The 23,229-nt window shown below is 26.5% G+C and overlaps 1 protein-coding gene across 1 annotated transcript in view; it reads left to right on the top strand.

Annotated features, from left to right (window-relative positions):
• The window catches only part of LOC111638378 (receptor-type guanylate cyclase Gyc76C-like), a 126,885-nt gene that overhangs the window by 55,491 nt on the left and 48,165 nt on the right, over positions 1 to 23,229 (top strand). Inside the window, exons 2-4 of the mRNA XM_023384079.1 lie at positions 20,870 to 20,944; positions 21,078 to 21,294; positions 21,484 to 21,630. Coding sequence (XP_023239847.1) covers positions 20,870 to 20,944; positions 21,078 to 21,294; positions 21,484 to 21,630 — 439 coding nt within the window. The remainder of the gene's footprint in view (positions 1 to 20,869; positions 20,945 to 21,077; positions 21,295 to 21,483; positions 21,631 to 23,229) is intronic.

Genomic DNA, 23,229 nt, shown 5'->3' with positions numbered 1-23,229 from the left:
AGTTATGTATAGTGATATTATTTATTGTGACGTCGTCACAATGCCAGGCTGCAATTTTTACTCATATTTTGAATTTATTTAATTTAAAATATATGCTTTCCACCTCAAATTACTAGTGGCTTGCCCCTGTACTTTTCCTTTAAGAATAGAATCGTGCCGGTCATCAATCTAATACCTTTCGGAGGAAAATTTTTGAACTGAAATAACATGATTTCCGGTTGTCCATAAGTGGTCTCGACTTTCATCTATCAAGTAGATGTATTCAAAACAAATTTTATAAATTTTAACTTAAGTAAGAAAATTTTCGTTTTCCGTACATAATTAACCTCTTAATGATCGAATAATAATCAAGAATTGCATGAATGAAGTTATAATAAGATGGAGTAATAAATGGAAGCTCTATATAGTAGAAAGCTAATACTTGTCTAAGCTATTTAAAGATCCAATTCATTGAAGACAAAGTTTTATTAAATTATTAAACGGCTATACTGAACCAGAAATGCAAACAGCTGTAAAATTTAATTACGTGTAATCGTTCACTCCGACTGCAATTACACGATAAGACTTAACATAAATTAGAATATTTCGTCTTTTTTACTTCAGGAATATTTAAAGAGACTTCTTACGATTGATCTTTCTTGATACTAAGATTGATAATCAGTCTTAATTTCAATAATAGTAAGTTTATTAATGATATAAGCGTAATTATCGGATTGAACGTAATTACATTTTCAATATTCTTTGAGTAATATTCCTATATTAATATAGAAATTGTTTTGAGAAATTTAGTAAATAGAACTGAATATGACTGTTTATAAGAGGAAAAACATATTTTTCATAAATAAAACTGAGAAAATTGATCAAATTTAATGTATTTTTCACCCCACTTCTTCCTCATAAATCATTTAAATAGTTTTAAAATATGAGCTTTTAAGATAAATTGCTTTTTGTATCTTCCAATATAAAATTGTTTACTTATTGTATCGATTTAAATACGTAAAATTATTATTATTATTTTTAATATCATTCACACCATTTACATCTTTCGTAAATAAATGTAGTAAATAAATATAAATAATTTTCATTTTATTTTTTGACACGACACATTTCTTTCACTAAAAGAAATTTTTTAAAAATCCATTTTGTAAATAAATCTGAATTGAGTTTTTGTTTTCTTTAAATAATTTTATTATTTTACAAAAAAAATAAAATAATTTTATATTTAATTTAGAATTATTGAATGTTTTTACTGTTAGAAAACTTTTCTGTGTGATTAAGAAATATCGAAAATAGTTATTATAAAATTTATTAAAAGTTTTATTAAAAAATCTTTCCACTACAAATAATTGTTTATTTCAAGAAAATATATCTTTATTTAAAAACACAATTTTAAAAAATTTAATATAAGCTATTTTTTATTTTATTAACAAAATTCTTATTTAATTATTGATTTAAACTTCAGAAAGTAATTTAACTGTTATTGAAGAATTGAAAGTTAATTTATACTTGATATTTTTTCCACAAATGTGAAGAAAAGAGGATTATTTATTTGTAGATATTACCCTCCTTAGTATATAAATTTTTATTTTGCACCGCAACCCAGTGTCTTTGTTTTCTGTATCTTCCACGTGCTTGTAAATACTACTTAGACTTTGTATTGACTTTCACTACACTATTTCACTACATCTTATACAGGAGTTGTTACTTTGTGTAATTGGGCTGCAATTTGAAAAAAATTGTAGACCTATAAATTCCCGAAGTCTGTTCGTCTGTCCTTCCTTAATCTCGAGAACGGTTTTAGATAGATAAAATTGAAACTAGATTTGGAAACACTCGGAACAGTAGGCCCTAAGTAATTATACATATACTTCCGGTCTAGATAGAAAGTCACGTTATTTCAATTCAAATATTTTCCCCCGACGGAGTTACATAGATGATTGGCATGACTCTGTTGTTATTAGGAAAAGTATGATGTACAGGGGCAAGACACTACTAATTTGAGGTGGAAAGCATATATTTTAAATTAAATAAATTAAAAATATGATTAAAAATTGCAGCCCGGCATTGTGACGATGTCACAATATATAATTGCTCGTTGCAACTGCTATGTAAACATTCCTCAACGAATTTCGTACTTATTTTCATACTTTCTAATTCACACAACCTGATAAGATTTCTCCTCTTTCTTATTCTTTTTCTCATTTTCTCATTCTATTCTTTTCTTCATCCTAGATCCTCGATTAAGCTCTACCTTTAGTAAGAATAATAATTGAAATTTTAAAATTATTTGAATCTCATTCCGACCAACCGCAACTTAGTATTTCCTGAAGTCACGCCTACGTTTAACTCCACATCCAATCAGCGGAAGATTTCATGATATCTCAAAAAGTTTCTAACTCCATTAAGCATAACACAACCAAAAAAAAAAAATTAATAACGTTGTCAAGGTACTTAAAAACTTATTTATATCCCATAGAATGTTATTAAATTCTATGTAAATTAGTTTAATAAGATAAAGTTATAATTAAATTAAGGCTCTATACTCGAATTTAATTTAGAAAGATAATGTTTAATTTAATTTTAACATTAACATTCCACGTTTTAAGTAATAAAAAGATTAAATCAATCTAATTTTTATATTCTGATATAAAACTATTTTTGTCTGGCTATAAAATTTTCTAAAACAGATATTTACAAAAACATTTACCTTCAAAATTATTAAAATAATATATATATTTACTTTAAATCGATATTTATTATAATTTAACAAATAATAATGGTAATAATAAAAAATTTGGATTAATAACATAATAAATGAACAGTAAATAGCAACTGAAAAGAGATATAAGAACATTGTTTTATGGCCTTTAAGTAGTCATTTGACCTAAAGTAAACAAACTTCATCTGTAACTAAAGAGTTAATGCTATTATGAGGAGATTTTCTGTTTGTAACAAGAAAAAATATCAATACGATGACCTGACACAGTCACAGAATTCTCTTATGGTTCTTAAATTCTAATTCTTTTCTCTTCATGAACAAATATGTATGGGTGTATAGGCATACAATGCTTTTTATAAACACCTACGTTTTGAAAAGTAAACCCACCCACACAATATTAAATAATATATAGGCTAAATTATTAATTAGGTAAAGTTAAGCGTAGGATTGAGTAGTNCTCCAATGGGAAAAATATAAGAAAAATTCTATAAATAGAAGTAAACTATTAATTCAAATGATATTACGGCTAATGTTAAAATGTAGAGAAAACGAAACCCTCCTGTGCATTTTAAAATTCAATTTTAAAATTCAATTTAAAATTTTCAATTTTTATAAAATATGTAAATTTAATATGATCAAAATATTAAAAGACATTCAGCTACTGTCTACTGGAAAAATGAAAGTCAAAATAATGGCTTTTGATGGAAAATTTCTTGATAAAATATATAAAAGTATCACGTAACTTTCTTAAAAAGTTAGTTTTTCTGTCGTAATTATTCGGTTTGTACTGTACAAACTAAAGTACTACATTGTAGAAAGTATGTATGTACTGTCATTAGATTCATCAAAATAACTAAATTTATTAATTAATTAGTTTGATAAAAATATTTTTAAATATATATTTTATGTATATAAAATCTTATTTTTTGAATTTTAATTCTCATTGATTCATTAAGAATTTTTTAGAGTTATTTGTATAGATTACGTTTCGATTTTTAGAAATAAGGTTTGAATTTGATAACATATCAACAAGTACTGTATATTCATTATATTTAACTTCTTTATAAATTACAATTAGTAATTTAGAATTATTATCAGAATTAGAGAACAATATTTTTCAATTTATATGTCCCTACCCAGGTGGGGATAAGGTTCGAACCCAGTGCAGACTCGTACAATTTATCGTGGATCGTATAGGTAAATGACATCATTCTCACCTATGCTTATTTACGACATTGAGGGTCAGGCCCTCTCTTAATGACGGTAATGAGGTTAGATACATACATTAAAAAGTGCTAGTGTCTCGTGTAGGACCTTCGAGAGGAAGAGCTATCAATTTTTCCAAGGGCCAGGAGAATATTTAGGGGTTCTTAGTGGAAAAGGACTCGCTTCAACCCGGAGCCCCAAACAAGTTCTCGACAGCCCTGGCCTCACGTAATCAATCAACTAATCGATTTATATACTAAACTACAATATAAAGTGTATACAGTATGGTTATATTTTTAGACGTGGTGCTTATGAAAGATGTTTTCAAATGTTTTTGAAGATGAGAAAATGGAAAAGTTATATATAGATATAAATAATAAATTGATATCTTTATAATGTAAAGATGTATTCGTGGTAACTGCACCAAACTTTTAAATTCGTTTCAAGGAAAATTATTCAGAAAACTTTAAGAATTCGGCTTAAAAACAAAATTTTAATCAATTTTGAAAAAAATTAAATAGCTTGTATAACGTTAATTAATGAACAATTTCATGTGTATTTTAATTATATATAGGCCTATATATATATATTATGCTACACAGGTTATATTATTTTTAATTGCAAAAATTTAAAAGGTGAACTGACTTTTGGGTCAATTTGCATGAATTGATTCTTATACGCAGATCCTAAATATATTTGTCATTAAATTCAATAAAGTATATTTTAAATTTGTTTTTTTTTTTTAACTTTTAGCTATTCTTTCTTACTTTTATATAGCAACAGAACGGGTAATTTTGAATAAATTTTTTTTTCATTTAGAATGATAATTACGTTCAATATACTTCTCCATCCTGACTCTAGTTCTGCTGGATACAGTGGAGATGACCCATGTTTAATGTAATTCTCACTATAAACCACATTCTAAAATGGGAATTTAAGGATTCCTTGATCTATATGATCTGTATGATCAAAGATTCCTGGAAATTTATCCTGGATTTTCACAACTAATAACTTGCTTGATCTAAAATAAGACATTAATCCTAAATCACTGTCTAGGATGAACGTCTCTATCTAAACCATGTAAATCAATAATTTAGATAGTTTAAACATTAACTATACTCTAAACACCTAAATATGCATTGGATATTGGGTGATATGAGCTTGGCTAAACTTTCAATGGGTCTATCAGCATCGCAGGGGAACTGATAAACCCATAATATTGTAATTTAAATTAAGTATAAAATAGATTAATTGGATATAATCATAAAAATAGCTTAAATTGAACCAGTAATAAAATAATTAGAAATTTACTTCATACAGAAAACATCTTTTAGGGTTTATCCCTCCCTACAAAATTAAATTTTAATGCTATGACCCTTCAAAGAGTAAATGCATTTAAAGATTAATACGACGTATATAATATTTTAAATATGTTATTTATGTTTATAACTGTAAATATTAAATTATTTTAATAACTACTTTAAAAATTAATTATTAGAAATGAGAAAAAAATTTAAATTGTTTATTAATGTTATTATAATAAAAAGATTTAGTTAATAGTTAAATATTTAAAGAATTAATTATATAAATTACGTTTCATAAGCAAATTATATTACAATAATTGAATAATGTTAAATTTTATAAAGAATAAAACAGTGTGTTGGATTTATCTGTTATTTTCCTATAATTTTTTACATTTCTTGTCCCTATAAAAGTATAAAAATTAAAATTAATTATACAAAGTTCATTAAAAATTTAAGACAATAAAGACTTATTTCTAAATTTAATTGACGTCTTTATTAACAAATGTTAAACATGGAAGAATTTTCTAAATTTACTTGTATATCATTTAATCAAACTGGAGTTAACTGGACTTGTTATCCTTGGATAACTATGAATACAAAGAGGAAGGAAGGTGTATACAAACACATACACGAAGTAAATAGTAAAACGAACAATAGCTAAATTGCTTATTGTTTCTAGTAATTCATTATTCCTAGGAACTGTTGATTGTTACGTTGATACTGTAACAGATAGTTCGTAATCTGTAATCAATAGTTTAATCTTGTATAATATTAAATTTAAAACAATAATTTGAATAAATATATGTTAAATAATTTACTAAATATCATCAGTTATAAATATATATATATATATATGTATGTATGTATATATATTTAAAGTGGATTACGTGAGAAACCTTCGAATATTCTGTAATTTTATTCCAATATGTTTCTTGTTTCCGTTGTCATGGAAACTGTCTCCAATACCCAAGTGATGCTGTGATATGATGCGAATCGTGCTTTGACTGATTGGCGAAAAACATGTGATTCAAATCTAAAAAATTCTCAAGAAAATCTTTTAAATGGATGTTATCATTGAATATTTAATATATATTTATAATAATAATNATAATAATAATAATATTATTATTACTACAAATATATTCAGTTTGTTTAACGATAAATTTAATTTCTTTTTTTGTTTCTATAGAAAACAAAAATATTTATATTATTTTTTCGTGCTTTTAAGTGGCTTTCTATTCAGCATTTTTATAAATATTTAATGTTTAAAACGTCAGCTATATCATAAAATATCAATTTTTAAAACATTAATATATAAAAATTGTATGTATAATATAAAAAAAAATGAAAATCAAACAACTCCCGAAATTTTGACAGAATGTATAACATTAAATTCTATTTTTCTTCTCTTATTTATTTAATATTTATTTATTTTATTATTCTATTGAAAGGAATTTAGATAAGAATCGTAAAATGAAATTTTTAATTTTTTCATGTTGTATTTATTTAAAAAATTGTCACGTTTTTAATAAGGCAAACCTGCCAAGCTTTGGTATAATAAACCTTTATTTCTATATGTTTAGAAGTGATTTCTGTATATAGGAGTGTTTGGTCCAATTTAGTAAGATAATCCATTTATGAGTAAGCTCCTTTTAATATGTTACATTTACAATCCTACTTAGATACTATCAAAAATCAATGTTAAGTTCCTGACTTTATACGAGTATTATTCTCAAGAAATTACAAGTAAAATTAAGAATATTTTACAAGAAATTTTTAGAAAAATTATTGAAAATCAGCTCCAAGTTTAAGTAGAAATAATGACACATTAAAGATTTAATTACTTATAGTTAAGTCGATCGATTTATGTTAGAAAAGAATATAAAATGTGGAGTTAAATTACAATTTTTTAAATAAAATATTCATTAATACTTTATATAATTTTGGTATCAATCTTCTTTTGAATATTTATTTCCTTAATAAAAAATTGCTACTTTGAATTCTCATAAAATTACAATGATAATGAGTATTATATTATTAATAACAACAATAAAATTAAATAGAAGTATTAATCACTTAATCTTAATTAATTTATTAAAAATTTTATCAATATTTATTAATATTTTAAGAGGATTTTCTAGAATTTTACGCAAATAAATGATGAATGAATTGATAAAATATTTTTTAACAATAAAAAATTGTTTTAATGATTTAAAAATTTACTAATTTATTTAATACTTTATTAATTAGTGATAAAGTAAATAGCAATTATTTAATTAAAAAGTTTACTTAATAATCAAATATACCTAGATGAAGGTATGTATATGAATTTAATGACGAGTATAAAATTTAGGTTAATAAACTAATTAATGTCTATATATATTTACATTCATTAAATTCAGGTAAAGAAGAATTCCTTGATAAAATTTGAATATTTATAATTGCTGTACATAAAATAAATACTGGCGTTAGGAATATAAATTATAATTAAACAGTTTGGAATAGAATGATGATGAAGATTTTTTTAGAAAAGAGCATCCATAATTAGGAACATAAACTTTAATATTCTAAATGGAAAAATTATTTGCAAAGATGATGATAATGATAATTGATTTTAGTGACGAAAGAGGTGCTATTCCAGATATTTTGATTCCTGTAATAAGTTATATTCTATATTAATTTATTCAGAAATATTCATTAATGAATTGTAGATTGTAAAGCTTGATAGGAACACATTCTTTAATTTGTTTTAAGGAATTAAATTAATATAAATTAATTTAATTGCCCACGCCACATGTGGGCGATCTGCCTATCAGGAAGAGTTTCAATATATTATTGGTCCTATTTACGTGTTACAAACGTGAAGAAAACCCGGAAAATTCCACGTAGCCACTGGTGGTCTTAAAGGGTTTGAAAAAAAATTTAATGGAGAAAATGGAAATTGTTGAATGATAGCTTTATAACAAATTAATTTTGTATCTAGATTTTAACGAACAATTATTTATTCTAACATCGTCACAATTCCTGGCTGCAATTTTTACTCATATTTTTAATTAATTTATTTTAACATATATGCTTTCTACCTCAAATTAGTAGTGACTTGCCCCTGTACATTATTCTTTCCCGTTAGCAATAGAGTCATGCTAGTCTTCTCTCTAATTTCTTTCAGGGAAAACATTTGAATTGAAATCATGTCACTTCCGGTTTATGCCAGAAGATTTTATATAGTTAATCGAGGCCTTCTGCCCCTAAGATGTCCATATATAATATTTTTCTTAATGTATCTAACTTCTTTCTCGAGATTAAGAAACGACAGGCAGACAGACAGACAGACGGATGACAGTGGGAATTTATAGGTCATAAATTTTTGACTTGCAGCTCAATAAATATTTAAATTACTATAGATTTTTTGATAGCCTTTACATTATTAAGTACATGATAAACAAACATTTTTATAAATTTATTGAAAATTAGAACAAATTGAAATATTTAAATTATTGTAGATAAATACAGTATAACCTGTCCAAAACGGAAACCGAATAAAAATTCCTGAAAGCGGAGCGATTTTCTATTTTAAAAAAGAACCTGTTTCAAACGGAAACCTGCCAAACCCGAAAAACATATTCGGTACCGTGCGATTCCGGTTTAAACAGGTTATATTGTATTAATGCTAATTTCTAATTAATGACTGTTTATAATGTGATAAATGCATGAAATTTATTACTTATTAGCTGATATACTGATATATTAATTAAATTTAAATAAGTTCTATACTTTAAATTTAAGCATAACATATTTTTAATTATTTCTCTTAAACGTATTGATAATTACAGAATAATTAAAGTGTAATCATAGAGTTAGTCATATCTTTGTTCAGTAACGACATACTAAACTACATTTAAATTTGAACGTATTGAACATAGATTATTGCTATTTGATTCTGTTCTAAACTGATGAAGCTTCTAAATTCTCATTTACTATTTCAAAATTTATAGCAGAATACAATTTAAAAACGGCAAACAATTAATATTTATTACGTCCTTTGTTATAAAGAGTGACCCAAAAGTCACCAGAATACATTACTTTGTTATTGGAAATTGCGAACAATAAAGAGGTCTTAAAATAATTTAAATACATGTTTTTACGTTATTGACTTTCACTCTTTAGTCATATTTAGTCATTTTTCTGCTGTATTCAGGTTCCGTTTTGGACAGGTTTTTAATGTATAATGTATGATATTAAAAAGTTATTTACTGTATACACTAAATACTGTTATGATGGATAGATTTTTCCTCTTATATCTCGCACGTCATTACTTCTTAACGAGAATTGTTAAGAGATAATTTGAATCAATGCCTCTTAACGGTTCGTTCAGTTAACTATAAAGCATTAAACATGTACAAAGTAACTAATTACTGGAATTATTTGCAATATTGTAAAGTCTAATACCTCCATTTATATATTTCCTCAGGAACAACTTATGTCTTTCCAACATATAGATTATTGCAAAGGAAAGTTTCATATACCTAACCACAAGAACAACACAGACATATCTATAAGATCCACATTCTTATTTTGAAGATACGTACTGTACAGTACATGGATCCTTTTCTCTGGAATAATCTATATATTGGAACAGTGTAATTTAATTTCGAAGTAAAGATCCATACAGTTCCCAATTATTCTAGATAGTTTCCAGTTATTTTTTATAGGTTCCAATTAGGAGTAATTGAATTTCCAGTTAAAAGTAATCCATACCCTTCTAAGTACGGATTGCTTCTAACTGAAAACTACAAAGAAAAATTGATCTCAAGTATAAAAATCTATAATGTTCTAGCGTGTAAGACTTACTAACAAATTCAAAATAGATATATAATTTAAATCACGGCTAATTCTACTGAATATTACAAGTATTCCTTTATATTTAAATATTTTTGGTTATTTTTCCCACGTAAATCAAATCATTGCTTATTTTCACGTTAGAAGAAATGGCGTGGACTGTATATTTTATAAAACTTCACTTAAAATGTTAGAAAAAAAGACATCAATTTAGAAAATTGAATCTTAGAAGTGAATGAAATATTTCTTCTGAATTTATCTACTTGAAAGGTATTAAGCTAACGGGATAGAAATGTTATGAAATCGCAGTTTGAGTAATATTGTAAATGGAAATAACGAGATGGAATCTTTCAGCAAAGAATAATGCAAAAATATTAGCAAGAAAATGAGTAAATTTCTTTCTGTACAGCCCAGTGTTTTCTAAACTTTTCGGACTACCACCCCCTTTTAGTGCACTTATTTCTTATATGGTATTTTGTTCTGTTTGTTTCAAAATAGATTTTTATTTTCTTTGTCTACAACACCCCACTGTCCCTTGCCTTCCACGCTCCCTTGAGCCTTCTACCACTGTCAGGAGTGGAGCTAGTGCCCACTTTGGGAATCACAGCTGTAGCCAAATGTTGATGGTATAAATACGTATCCCGTATAAATTGATGATAAATTTTATAATCGCAAATTGTATAGTTAATATCCAGATACAATGACCAATAAAATACGTTTAACGTCTTAAATTGTATAGGAAAAATCAAATCATTCGGAATTTTATATGTTTATATAGTCTAGTCTCAAAGTACAGGTAACCCGTATGGAAGAAGTATTATGTACTATTACGTAGCAGTTTGAATATTCTAGAATTTATTTTGTATTTAATATTTCTGTAATTAAATAAAATGAACTTTTAATATTCAAGTAATAATTATTGATTTTTTAAATTTAAATTAATTAACATATCCTTATAAAAATGAAACATGGTAGCATTAATTCCTGTTATTGATAAAGTAATTATTTAAATAGTATAAACAAAACTGAATTATTAATGTATATAAAATGGGAATTGATTAAATAGTATTAAGTTTAGGAAGGATAAGATTCCATAAACCAATACATAGGACCAAAAGGAATATCTGCAATTTTACATATGAATATACATATGTAAATTAAATTTACACCACATTCCTGTTAAGTAAACTTTGGTGTTACAATTCGATTTTCCTTCTCACATATTATTTTTTCTTTTACCTTTTTTGATTACAAATAATTTTCCCGTTCCAAGACAGTAAATGAGTTGTAAGCTTTTTCCTCTGTCTATTGAATACAAGAAGTTCATTGTTAACAGTAACGAATTAGTTATTCTCATTGTTCTGTGTGCTGGTTTATGGAATATTTTCCTTTTTAACATTAATATGAATTATTAATTTTTTTAGTGGACAGACACGAATGATAATTTATTATTATTATTATTATTATTATTATTATTATTATTATCGTTTAGTCCACGAATGATAATAAATTATCATTCGTGGACTAAATGATAATTTATCCAATAGTCCACTAATATACAATTATTGCTATTAAAATTTCTATTTTAGCAAATAAAAATTGTTTTCAGTAGTTTAATTATTGTTGTTATTATTATTATTATTATTATTTTACTATTACTTTCCCGGATCTTAAATATAACAGAGATAAAGTATGGCGATCGATTATAACCCTGCAAGCCTTTTTTGTATGAAGGCAAAATTTTGTTTACCCATTTTGAAGCTCAATAACTCATTTGCCTTTCGTCGAAAATTTCTGAAATTTTGTACTTAGGTGTGTGTATTAGAGAGATTTATACGCTTAAAGTTTGGTTGTAAAAGACAATGGGAACAGCCCAACAGGAGATAGAAGGTGGTCGTGTCTCGAGTGGGTCGGACTTAATGAATATTTTACTCGTTATTATCATTTAGAATTTTTTCCTTTTATAAAACTCGTCTCAGCCCTCAAAATTAAGCCTTCTGTTATTTTACAATAATAATTATTAAGTTACTAATATAAAAAGGTTTTAAAAAATAAAATTTCCTAACAGATGGCACCACACACAATTTTAATTTTTTGCCTGGAAAGTTACGCAACTCGTTGCTGGATTTTTAAAATTTATTTTATGATATATTGAGCTTTAATTAATTTATACTAATTTAAATTAAATCATGTTTCATTTAGTTTAAAGACAACAAAATTGTCCTTACCATAAAATTTTAAATTAATTAATTAAAATAATAAACTAAATGATTAAAATAGTCATACGAAATATGAAATTTATTAATAACATTTTTTCTAAACATAATTATCTGAATTTTATAATTGTGTACTTAGATTAAGATGTAAAAATCTTATTAAAAATGCCTACTTTAATTAAAGCTCTATTTTTCTTTAATTAATAATTCAAGCCAACCTATCAAATATCAAATAAATACATTAAATACAAGGAAAATACTATATTTTAAATTAACAGTTTTTGTAAATGTTATCTTAAGATAAAAACAATTTTCATGTGAATGAAGGTATATTATAAATGAAGGATAGGACAGAAACTGTCACCTGAACTTCAATACTGTCTTTTCCATACACACATTACTTAACTCTCATGACCTATAAGACAATAGGGATTATTTGAAAGAGAGGAAACAGATAAAACGGGAAGAATAGGAGGACAGGAACTGAAAAGGGAGATTTTTTTTTCCTTCACAGTCAAACTTCTATAAACTTAATTGATTTTCTATACTTCTATACACGTATACAGGATGTTTAATAAATCCTTTATGCTATAAAACAATTAACAGGAATGGTTTTTAAGTAAATAAAGAGTTGCACTTCAATACTTTCTACACGAAAGTTAGTTTTTCCATGAGTAAAGTATGTTATAACTTTCAAAGTAATAATAAAAATAAAATATATTATTAAATCTGTCTAATATAATATTNGGATTATTTGAAAGAGAGGAAACAGATAAAACAAATAAAAACAAATAAAAATATAACAAATAAAATATATTATTAAATCTGTCTAATATAATATTTTATAACAGGTTTTATTATTTTTTTTTTATTAATAAATTATTCCTGATTTTTTAAATTTTAATTAATAAATAACATCAAAATATACTTCCAATTATGCAAAGATTAGTATTCTTCGTTTAACTCTAGCTTTATTATTGAAAATATACTCGTATATAGGAAGAATAAAAGACCTTGATACAAGGTTGAAGGGGTGAAGCAGGAAATATCTTGCTGAGTTGGCTTTTTCTATAAATAGTTGTCGCGTGCTACACCTTTGTTTTTACCTTAATGTCTGCTCTAGATGATCCACATTTTTTTAAATTGACCCTGTAACTTGCAATAATATTTTTTAAACTCGATTTTCTTAACAATTTCACTTTAATTTTATATTTATTTAGATAATAAATTCTGTGATAGCCCTGTTAAAGCACTTCAGCTGGTCTAAATTTGCAATTCTATATGAAGATTTCGATAATTATTATAACCTGTACGAAAGCCTTCAAAGTAAAGCAGAGGAAAAGAATTTTACCATAACACATGCCAAGAAGTACAACATCTCTTATTTTGAAAATCCATTTTTAACCATCATTGAAGAGACTTTTAAAACTACAAGAGGTATTTTTCTTAATATAAAGTTAATATTTTGGGGATTTTAAATCACACGCAAACGATCTTGTTACCTATGGAGTGCCCAAAAATCAGTTAACCGAGACTAGTTCATTTTGCTTCGAATGGTTAACTGTTTTTTGGGCCACCCTGTAATAAGATGATTTGTTGAAATTTATATATATTTTTTTCTTTAAGTTTATGTTCTTCTCGGAGATATCAGATTTTCATATCGATTTTTGGTGGCTATGAATAGAAAACGACTACACGTAAATGGTGAATATGTTGTTATTTATGCCACTAATGAAATGTATAATCCCGAACTTGCCTATCAATATATATTAAGTAAGTAAAATATTATATTTTTTTAAAGCTTAGATTAGTTTATTTACTTGTGAATTAGTTATAAATATAACCAGATATTTCGCTTTTATGATATAATTGGTTTCTGGAAATCGGTCGTAAAGCGAACCGTCGTATATTTTCCTTATTCTCGGTCTTATAAATTGAAATTCCTTTCCCGAAAATAACAGTTTTTTTTAACTGTATAACGTTTCATACAAGTAACCAATAAAATAAGGCACTTTAATGTGGAATTTTTAAAGATATAATAGGAAATTTATACGAAAAAGTAGAGACGAGGATCGTAAAACCGGCTGTCATAAAGGGGAGGATATACTGAGATTTATTATTAATTTATNTATTATAAAAAAAAGTGTTTATTCTGTAGTTTTTTTAACAGAAGAAAACTCTTTATTTTTGTTGCATAATCAACAGTTTTTGTTTGTGCCAAAAGTGTAATCTGTATGCACTAAATATATTCAATGTACTTGCTACTTTTAACAAATAGCCAATTGTTTATTCTATGTACAAATTAAATTTAAAATATTTTTAATTTATTACTAAAGATTGAACTTAACCTTAATAAAAAAATTTGGCACGTATTTATCATTGAGTATTTAAAAATAAGTAGACCTATTTTTTAAAAATTATTTATGTATATATTTATAAACATAAACGCTGTCAAGGTTATTAAGTAGAAGCAATCAAACTCGAACTTTAAATATTTTTCTTAACAAAGGTTAAGCCCACTTCAAGTTTTCAGAGTGCACTGGGTCATAAATGTCAATGAAACATTTTTTTTATCTCATTTTTTTAAATTCATCTATAAACTCAATTTTTATTTTAAATTAAAAACTTTGAAGTTATAATTATAATTTAGATATGTTAATAAACTGTAATGATGATAATTATCTATAATTTACTTTATGTATGACCATTGTTAATTTTTGTATGCGGGTAGAGCTTTATAACGAATGTCTTATGTTTTATGTTAACTTTCTGTTCCATAATTATGGCGAATTGCTTGTAAATTGGTTGGAAGAAGCTTGAAGAACATTTAAAATATTCTAAAAATACAATGAGATTGTTGTAAAGAAAGGGTTATTTAAAAGATCTTCTAATTATACATAAAGTATGTTCTATGGTATAAGATTTTATGATTTTCTTCATATGGTAAATTATTAGTATAAAATAGTATTTAATGAGTTAGAACCTGACACTCGGTCACACTTGTAGTCAGAACGTATGCAGAAATGAAAGTATTTCTTGCACATGACATAAATATGCAAGAGAGAACATAATAATTCCACTAAGCAAATAACGTATACACATGTTTTATGCATTACGTATCGTGTGCGAATACTTTAATAGTGTTTACAGAACCGTAAATAATACGCGCAAATAAATAAATAAACTATATAAAGAACGAAATTGAGTAATTATGACAAATGTACTGTACACAGTTCTGTACATACCATATATCAGCCTTGTGTATTAATAAATAACATTGTGTTAGGTTCTTATAAATGTGTTTGAGCGGTAATATTTATATAAGACGGCGCTGGAACGCCCATGGTGAGAAATGTAACGTCGAGCACTGTTAAGCAATTTCATCCATCCCCTATTATGCCAAAGGTGCCACACTGAAACAGTTTTAGCAGGAGCGAGGACGCATTGAACGTTTTTCGAATGTCCCGATCTTCAGTTTATCGTGCACGTAAGGATTTCTATTATTCCTTCAAACGCGTATATCATATTTCTATGCCACATAATACGGTAGAAACGATAATAATGGTTCGAATACGCATCTGGATTTATACAATTGACTGAAGAAAACTATTCTTTGAAGAGAACTATTCCGCATTCAACCGACCAAGTGAAACATATGGTTCTTTGTCTATGTGTAGTTCGCATATAACCTTCACGGTGTACTTTTTCCATTAAATGAACACGTTTTTTGTCAAAGTCCTGGATACGCCATATTCTAAACCATAAAGAAGTGGCGTATCCAGAATTTTGAGAATGTGAGTGCTGTCAAGGCAGATTCGGGGGTACAAAGGCACCCCCTGCCTCCTGTTAACTTCTTTAGAATTAGCTTAGTTACGTAATTTTTTAGATCGTTCTTTTTTCATTAGCTTTTTATAATTATTAAATGGAGGATAGAAAATGGACAATTGACAATTTTGATTTGATAGATTGATTATAAATTATACAAATTACAGTATGATTTATACTCGAAGTGATTTCAAAATCAGGAAAACGATATAAAAATCATCACATTTAAAAAAAATTTTTTACTATAAATAATCGAAATTGCAATTATTTTGAATTCATATGAAATCATCTTTAGCCTGTGCTCCACACTTTAGTATGTGTTTTCGAGGAATATCAGTGTAAATTTTTCTGAAATCATGAAATACGCGTGTATTTACAGTAGAGCGTCGTTTATCCGAAAGTCAGTTATCCGAAACACCGGTTATCCGAAAGAATTCCAGTCGGCAAATTTAAATTTTCGCTAGTGATGTGGAGCTGCAATATCTTGGCTATATCTTGGGCTACTCCAATATTTTTTATGTTTGTGTTTTAGCTGGCAGCACTGTCACTTTTGTGTGGTGTTTTTTTGAGGACTGTGTGTCATGCTGAATCGAACGTTTTTGATATTAGATAACCTCTAAAGTATATATTTTTTGTTTTTATATTTGTCAATATACTTATTTTGTTTGTAAAAGATAAATAAATAATTTTTAACGATACAATAGCCACGATTATTATTTTAAAAAGTTTACGTTAGGCGTAACATCGACGAAAATTCAACGCGAAGCGATTCGCAACGGAGAAAAATTTCAACACGGGATAGGTTAATGTATTTTTTCGTACATAATCGGTTATCCGAAAAAATAAGTTATCCGAATAATCCCAATCCCCAATTGATTCGGATAAACGACGCTCTACTGTATTTGTATTTTAAAGTAACAAAACTCATTCCTTTGGTATCAATGGGATGATATAGTACCATAAGCACCCTCCCTGAATACGTTCATGTCGTAAAGCTACGTTTTATATAACAATTGTCCGCACAAATATATGTGTACACGTGCACACGGCTATTCGACTATCTGAATCTTTCATTTGCGATTAGGAATGTATGTTCAATTATGTGACATTTTTTTCTTTTCACCATGAACACCATATTTTGCCCTGCGTATACGTATGACTACTAATATATTTGCTGTGAAGTTAAAGCCTATTAAAGAACCTTCCACTTCTATCAAACAGTAATAAATTCAAAATCGTGAAGCTCTAAGTTCGAGCTTGTTTAGATTATGTACGAATCCTTGATAGATAACACAGATCCTTTCCTTTGATTGAAACTGAAAAACGAGTGGTTACAATTAGGGATGTAACCAAATAAATTACACGTAATTTAATCTTAGAAGTTACGCCTATTGTTTAATTACTTTTCGTCAGAAATCAATTAGAAGAATGTATTCTTGTAATTGATAAAAGGCATTAACCTCTATCACATTACCCAGACAAAAACTTTCTTTCTTGTAGAAATTATTTACGCTACTTTAAACCTTTTAAATGTAATGTAAGACATTACACGTCGTATACTCGTATTAATTAATTGTTTACTAGAAGACAATCAGACATTTCCCTGGTTTAAAAAACAAATAAACTTGTAATATGTTTTCTAATTGGTTAATCAAGAACTGAATAGGAGTGCCATTTTAATAATTTTAAAGCACACCGTTAGCTTCCTCATGAAACATTACCCCTTCTCGGCCCAATATACTGTTTATTTTTAATTTCTATACCGGACAAACACACTCGCATACAGGAATGTGTAGGCGAAAAAATTTAATTAGAAAAGAAACTTTAAAAATACATAATAATAGGAAAAATTATTAATTCGAAATGAATTTAATTAATTAATTAATTGTTTCATTCCAGCCATTAATGCAAAATTTATCCATTGTAAAACTATTACTTGTGAATTGCATTGTAAACGGTTAGTTAAAAAAATTGACTTATTATTAATGTAATAATGTTAGAAAATTAATAATAATTTATTCTTCAACTATAAAATCTTTATAAAGTAATTTAAAGAATTAATGCTTTTAAATTAATAAGTTTTCCTTAATTTTTTACAATGATAATGGTCTTAATCTCTAAAATTAGATTAATTTTTTAAATTTAATTTTAGAAATTTCGATTACTTAATTTGTATAAACTGTATAAATTATTTTTTAAAATAATTATTAAAGTTTCCACATTATTTAATATTGATATTTTTAATTTTTGTAAAAAAAGTCATCTGAGTTTCTTTTTCTTAATTTAATATATTTTTTAATTCAATATAAAATTGTAATTGTGTTTTACAACAGATTTACTTTCCATTTCATGTAACTTGAAAGGGATATTTTACAAAAGGAATGTAGTAAATTCGTAGAAATGGAATGTTTTAATACATTTATCATACATATACATAATGGAGTGATACTCTACGATTCTGAGTGAATGGTCAAGTATTAAAAATTCAATAAAATAACTTTACTGTAAAAATCTATCTTTAAAATTTCAACTATTCGCAAGTCATGATATGATTTACTTTATAATTTATTATCTGGAAGAAAATATATCAATGGTTACAAGCGTTTTTGTATAGGAACCATCTATCATCTCTCTCTTCCTCTCTTTCTCTTGCTTGAACAATATAATGGAATAGTCTCTTGTATATTGTAAAAAAATATATATAAAATTGATATTGGTTTCGAGTTAACTGATCCGAAAATAACTGAAAAAGAAGAAAAAATATATATGTATTAATATATCAGATTTGTCAAATGATAATTAATTGTCTGGAGAATATAACTGATAAACAATATGAGGCAATTTATGTGGTTTTTTGCAAGATAGATCGTGTGCAACTCGAGTGTCTCGGTCCCTGGTGAAGGTTTTGAGCAAGAGGAGGAAAGGGGGAAGGGTATATAGATGATGGAGGAGAAAAGTGAGAGGCAACAGTTGCATGAAGGTCTATTCTAAAAGGCCAATAACTCAATAACAGAAAGGCACTGAGTGAGGAACCGACGAGGGAAGGAAGATACGGATTTAGTCCTTAGTTCTGGCCTATACAGGAGCCAGAGCCGAAATATGTGTAATAAAATTATGAAATCTAAAATTCTAATTGGTGTATTCAGTGGAAAAGTGGTACAAATGACAAACAATATAAGTTGAATTTTAATATTTTATTAAATAAATAAATAGATACATTTACTTGCATATTAATGATATTTATTACAATTTTCTTTTTAAATTAATACAATTTCCCACCTACTCCTTCAATTCATTTAATTTCAAGTATATAAAGAGAGAAAAACAATGTGATAAAATAAGAGCTTTACGTCAGAAGAAGATAGAGGGCCGGGGAGGGCCTAGCCCCAGGCTCACGGCTCACGTGATTACTGCTCATGATCCTGATTGTATGACCTATTGGCCAATGATAGCAGAAGATACAAAGTTTCCTAGAACAAGAAAAGATCCTTCTAAAATTAAAGGAAGAACGGTGTGATTAAATTTCCAAAGTGATCGTATTCAGGCTCGGTTATACAAATTCCATGTTGAATGAAGAAACACTGAGATAATTGCAATAACTTAATTTTATCGAATTATTATCAACTGTAAATTCTTTCTCTAATTTAAAAAATATCTGATAGAGTTTTCCATTCTTATTTATATTTTATGAGAGTTTTGACATCGTTAAAAGACGTTACATTAAAAACATTTGTAACACGTTAAAGAGAAAAATCATGTTGGATATTGTTTAAATTCCTTCTGGAATCAATAACTTACAATCAATAAGACAGATATCAAATCTAAATTACATTTTTGGATGACGTTAAAAATAAATTAGATAAATTTTAAAGCGAAAATGTATTAAATTGACTTATAAAAAATGGAAAATTAGTATTTATATTTTTATAAATTTAAATTTCTTTCATTTTATTTATGGCAATTAGAAAATTAATCACCGAAACACATTGTAATTCTTTTAATTCGACAGATTTTAATTATTCTATTAACGTATTAATTAAATTATTTTTAATTGTACTTAACATTTTTACAAACGTTTAAAGATTCGACAATTTAAAATAATGTAATCGATAATTGTTCTATAATTTAATTATAAAATAATGTGCTAAAAATTTGATAATTAAATTTAAAATATTATATATAACATTCGAATTTTGCTGAAATTTTTTTGTGTAAAAACTCGAGAGAATTTCTAATATTTATCGAACACACAGACACACGGACGGGTAGTATAGGATTTTCCATTTGGTCCACTAGATCCTAGTGTTTGGGGACGCAAAAATGGAGAGTAATAATAATATAATTTTATGTAGAAACAATTCATAAAGAAGTTAGATTATATATATGAATATATTTTGCATGAACGTAGTATACTGTAAATGACGGGTTTTTCAGTAGCAGTGACCTTTGCCCTTTCTATATTTAATTCTGCAATAATTGTATTTTTGTAGCTTTTTTTAAAATTATAAAATGGAATCATTCGGTACCAAAAGTGCCATTATTTTGGGGGTCTTTCGTATCCTGGGGCTGGGGGCGCCAAATTTCTAAAGTGCCACTGCGGAAAAGTCAACTTTTCTATACAAATTACTTCTTATAGTACCAAAACAATAGAATGACGAACATTTAAAATGTAAACAAACATTTTAACGTTTATAAAATTATTATTAATTTAAAATTATTTTAAAAAATATAAAAAAATTAATTAAATTTTATATTTTCAGAAATGTTCTGTCTCGAATCCCGAAAACAGTTTGTATTATACTTCATTTGCAAGTACTTTCCCTCCGAGCACCAAAGTGGGTAGGATTAGTTAGTAAAAACTAATTTTTTTTTCAAAAAAAGAAATAAATTAATAATTTTATAAAAATTAAAAATAATCTTTAAATATAATTTTTTAAAATTATATAAATTAATTTTATATTTATTTAGATAATAAATTCTGTGATAGCCCTGTTAAAGCACTTCAGCTGGTCTAAATTTGCAATTCTATATGAAGATTTCGATAATTATTATAACCTGTACGAAAGCCTTCAAAGTAAAGCAGAGGAAAAGAATTTTACCATAACACATGCCAAGAAGTACAACATCTCTTATTTTGAAAATCCATTTTTAACCATCATTGAAGAGACTTTTAAAACTACAAGAGGTATTTTTCTTAATATAAAGTTAATATTTTGGGGATTTTAAATCACACGCAAACGATCTTGTTACCTGTGGAGTGCCCAAAAATCAGTTAACCGAGACTAGTTCATTTTGCTTCGAATGGTTAACTGTGTTTTGGGCCACCCTGTAATAAGTTGATTTGTTGAAATTTATATATATTTTTTTCTTTAAGTTTATGTTCTTCTCGGAGATATCAGATTTTCATATCGATTTTTGGTGGCTATGAATAGAAAACGACTACACGTAAATGGTGAATATGTTGTTATTTATGCCACTAATGAAATGTATAATCCCGAACTTGCCTATCAATATATATTAAGTAAGTAAAATTATTACATTTTTTAAAGCTTAGATTAGTTTCTTTACTTGTGAATTAGTTATAAATATAACCAGATATTTCGCTTTTATGATATAATTGGTTTCTGGAAATCGGTCGTAAAGCGAACCGTCGTATATTTTCCTTATTCTCGGTCTTATAAATTGAAATTCCTTTCCCGAAAATAACAGTTTTTTTTAACTGTATAACGTTTCATACAAGTAACCAATAAAATAAGGCACTTTAATGTGGAATTTTTAAAGATATAATAGGAAATTTATACGAAAAAGTAGAGACGAGGATCGTAAAACCGGCTGTCATAAAGGGGAGGATATACTGAGATTTATTATTAATTTATTAATTTAATTTAATTTATAGTAGATATACGCACAACATCTGTGGCATATTATATAGTGATGAACAACAACTTCGCTCGCTTTTAAGGTTTAATTATTTTTTGGTAAAAAAGTAAAAGTCGTAAAACGAGCCGTTTTATTGTATAGTGTTATAAACTGAGAAATATTCCTATAAACAAAAATTTTATTTATATAATATTACACAAAAATAGCCAACAAAATAAGGAACTTATTCGGAATTTCAGAAGCCACGAGAACATGTATAGAAATACACCATGCATCTACGACGATTTCTCTTATAGACGTTATGTATATTGCTTTCATCGTAAACCGCGGGATCTACTATAATTTATTTATTAATTATAATAAGTATTTAAAACATCTATGTAGGCTATGTAATTATAAAAATCAAATTAAAAATTTTAAATTCTGTTTAATTTGATTTTAGATTATCTAATTTGTCAAATAGCTGTCTTTTCCAATGAAGTCACTTAAAAATTTTTAAAGTCATTTTTTAAAAACTAATATTTTTTGGTTACCTCACTTTTGGGCCATACTGTATAATCGAAAAAACGGTAGGCCTACGTCTATATTTTCTCATACTTATAAGAGTATTAAGGCTGGAAAATATACCAGCAACAGAAAACGGAAACGGAAAACTAATGTCACTTCCAGTTAGAAGTTTCCGTTTACTAAAATCCGGTCGGAAACTTCGAAAACATCTTAATGTTTTAGTTTCCGTTTGATCTTCCGTCGGGTTTTGACCAATAGATAAACAGAAATTGAAGGTGAACGGAATCTATTTTGTATTTTTTTCCGTTTCCTCTTTCTGTTTCCGCTTTCTGATAATATGGAAACTAGCCTCTGTATGATGACATATCAAAACACATCGTATTTCATCTTTAAGAAAGATAAAATATATATATAGTTTTAATTAAAATATTGTAAAATTCAAACAAAATATTTGCTTGTTTACCCCAGCCATGTACTATATATTTTAATTGTGTTTCTTAGTCAAGAATATTCATTGTATACTGCGTGATTATCGTTGTTTCTCTCACCATGTCAGACAAACAGAATGGACAAATTGATTTTACTCACATAACTTTTTTTATAGCAAAAACTTATAGAAAATTACAGAATGTCATTCCTTTTTTTTTTCTTAGATTGTTTCATCTTTACTTCCTAATTTAGTAGAATGTGTATTTTATATATAAAATTTTTTTCAAATATTATAATTTCATAT

This window comes from Centruroides sculpturatus, unplaced genomic scaffold (genome assembly GCF_000671375.1).
Source record: "Centruroides sculpturatus isolate CEXI.00-Female unplaced genomic scaffold, Cexi_2.0 scaffold1257, whole genome shotgun sequence".
Taxonomy (NCBI): Eukaryota; Metazoa; Arthropoda; class Arachnida; order Scorpiones; family Buthidae; genus Centruroides; species Centruroides sculpturatus.
Note: the sequence above shows the minus strand (reverse complement) of the source record. Positions and strands in the feature narration are given on the sequence as shown.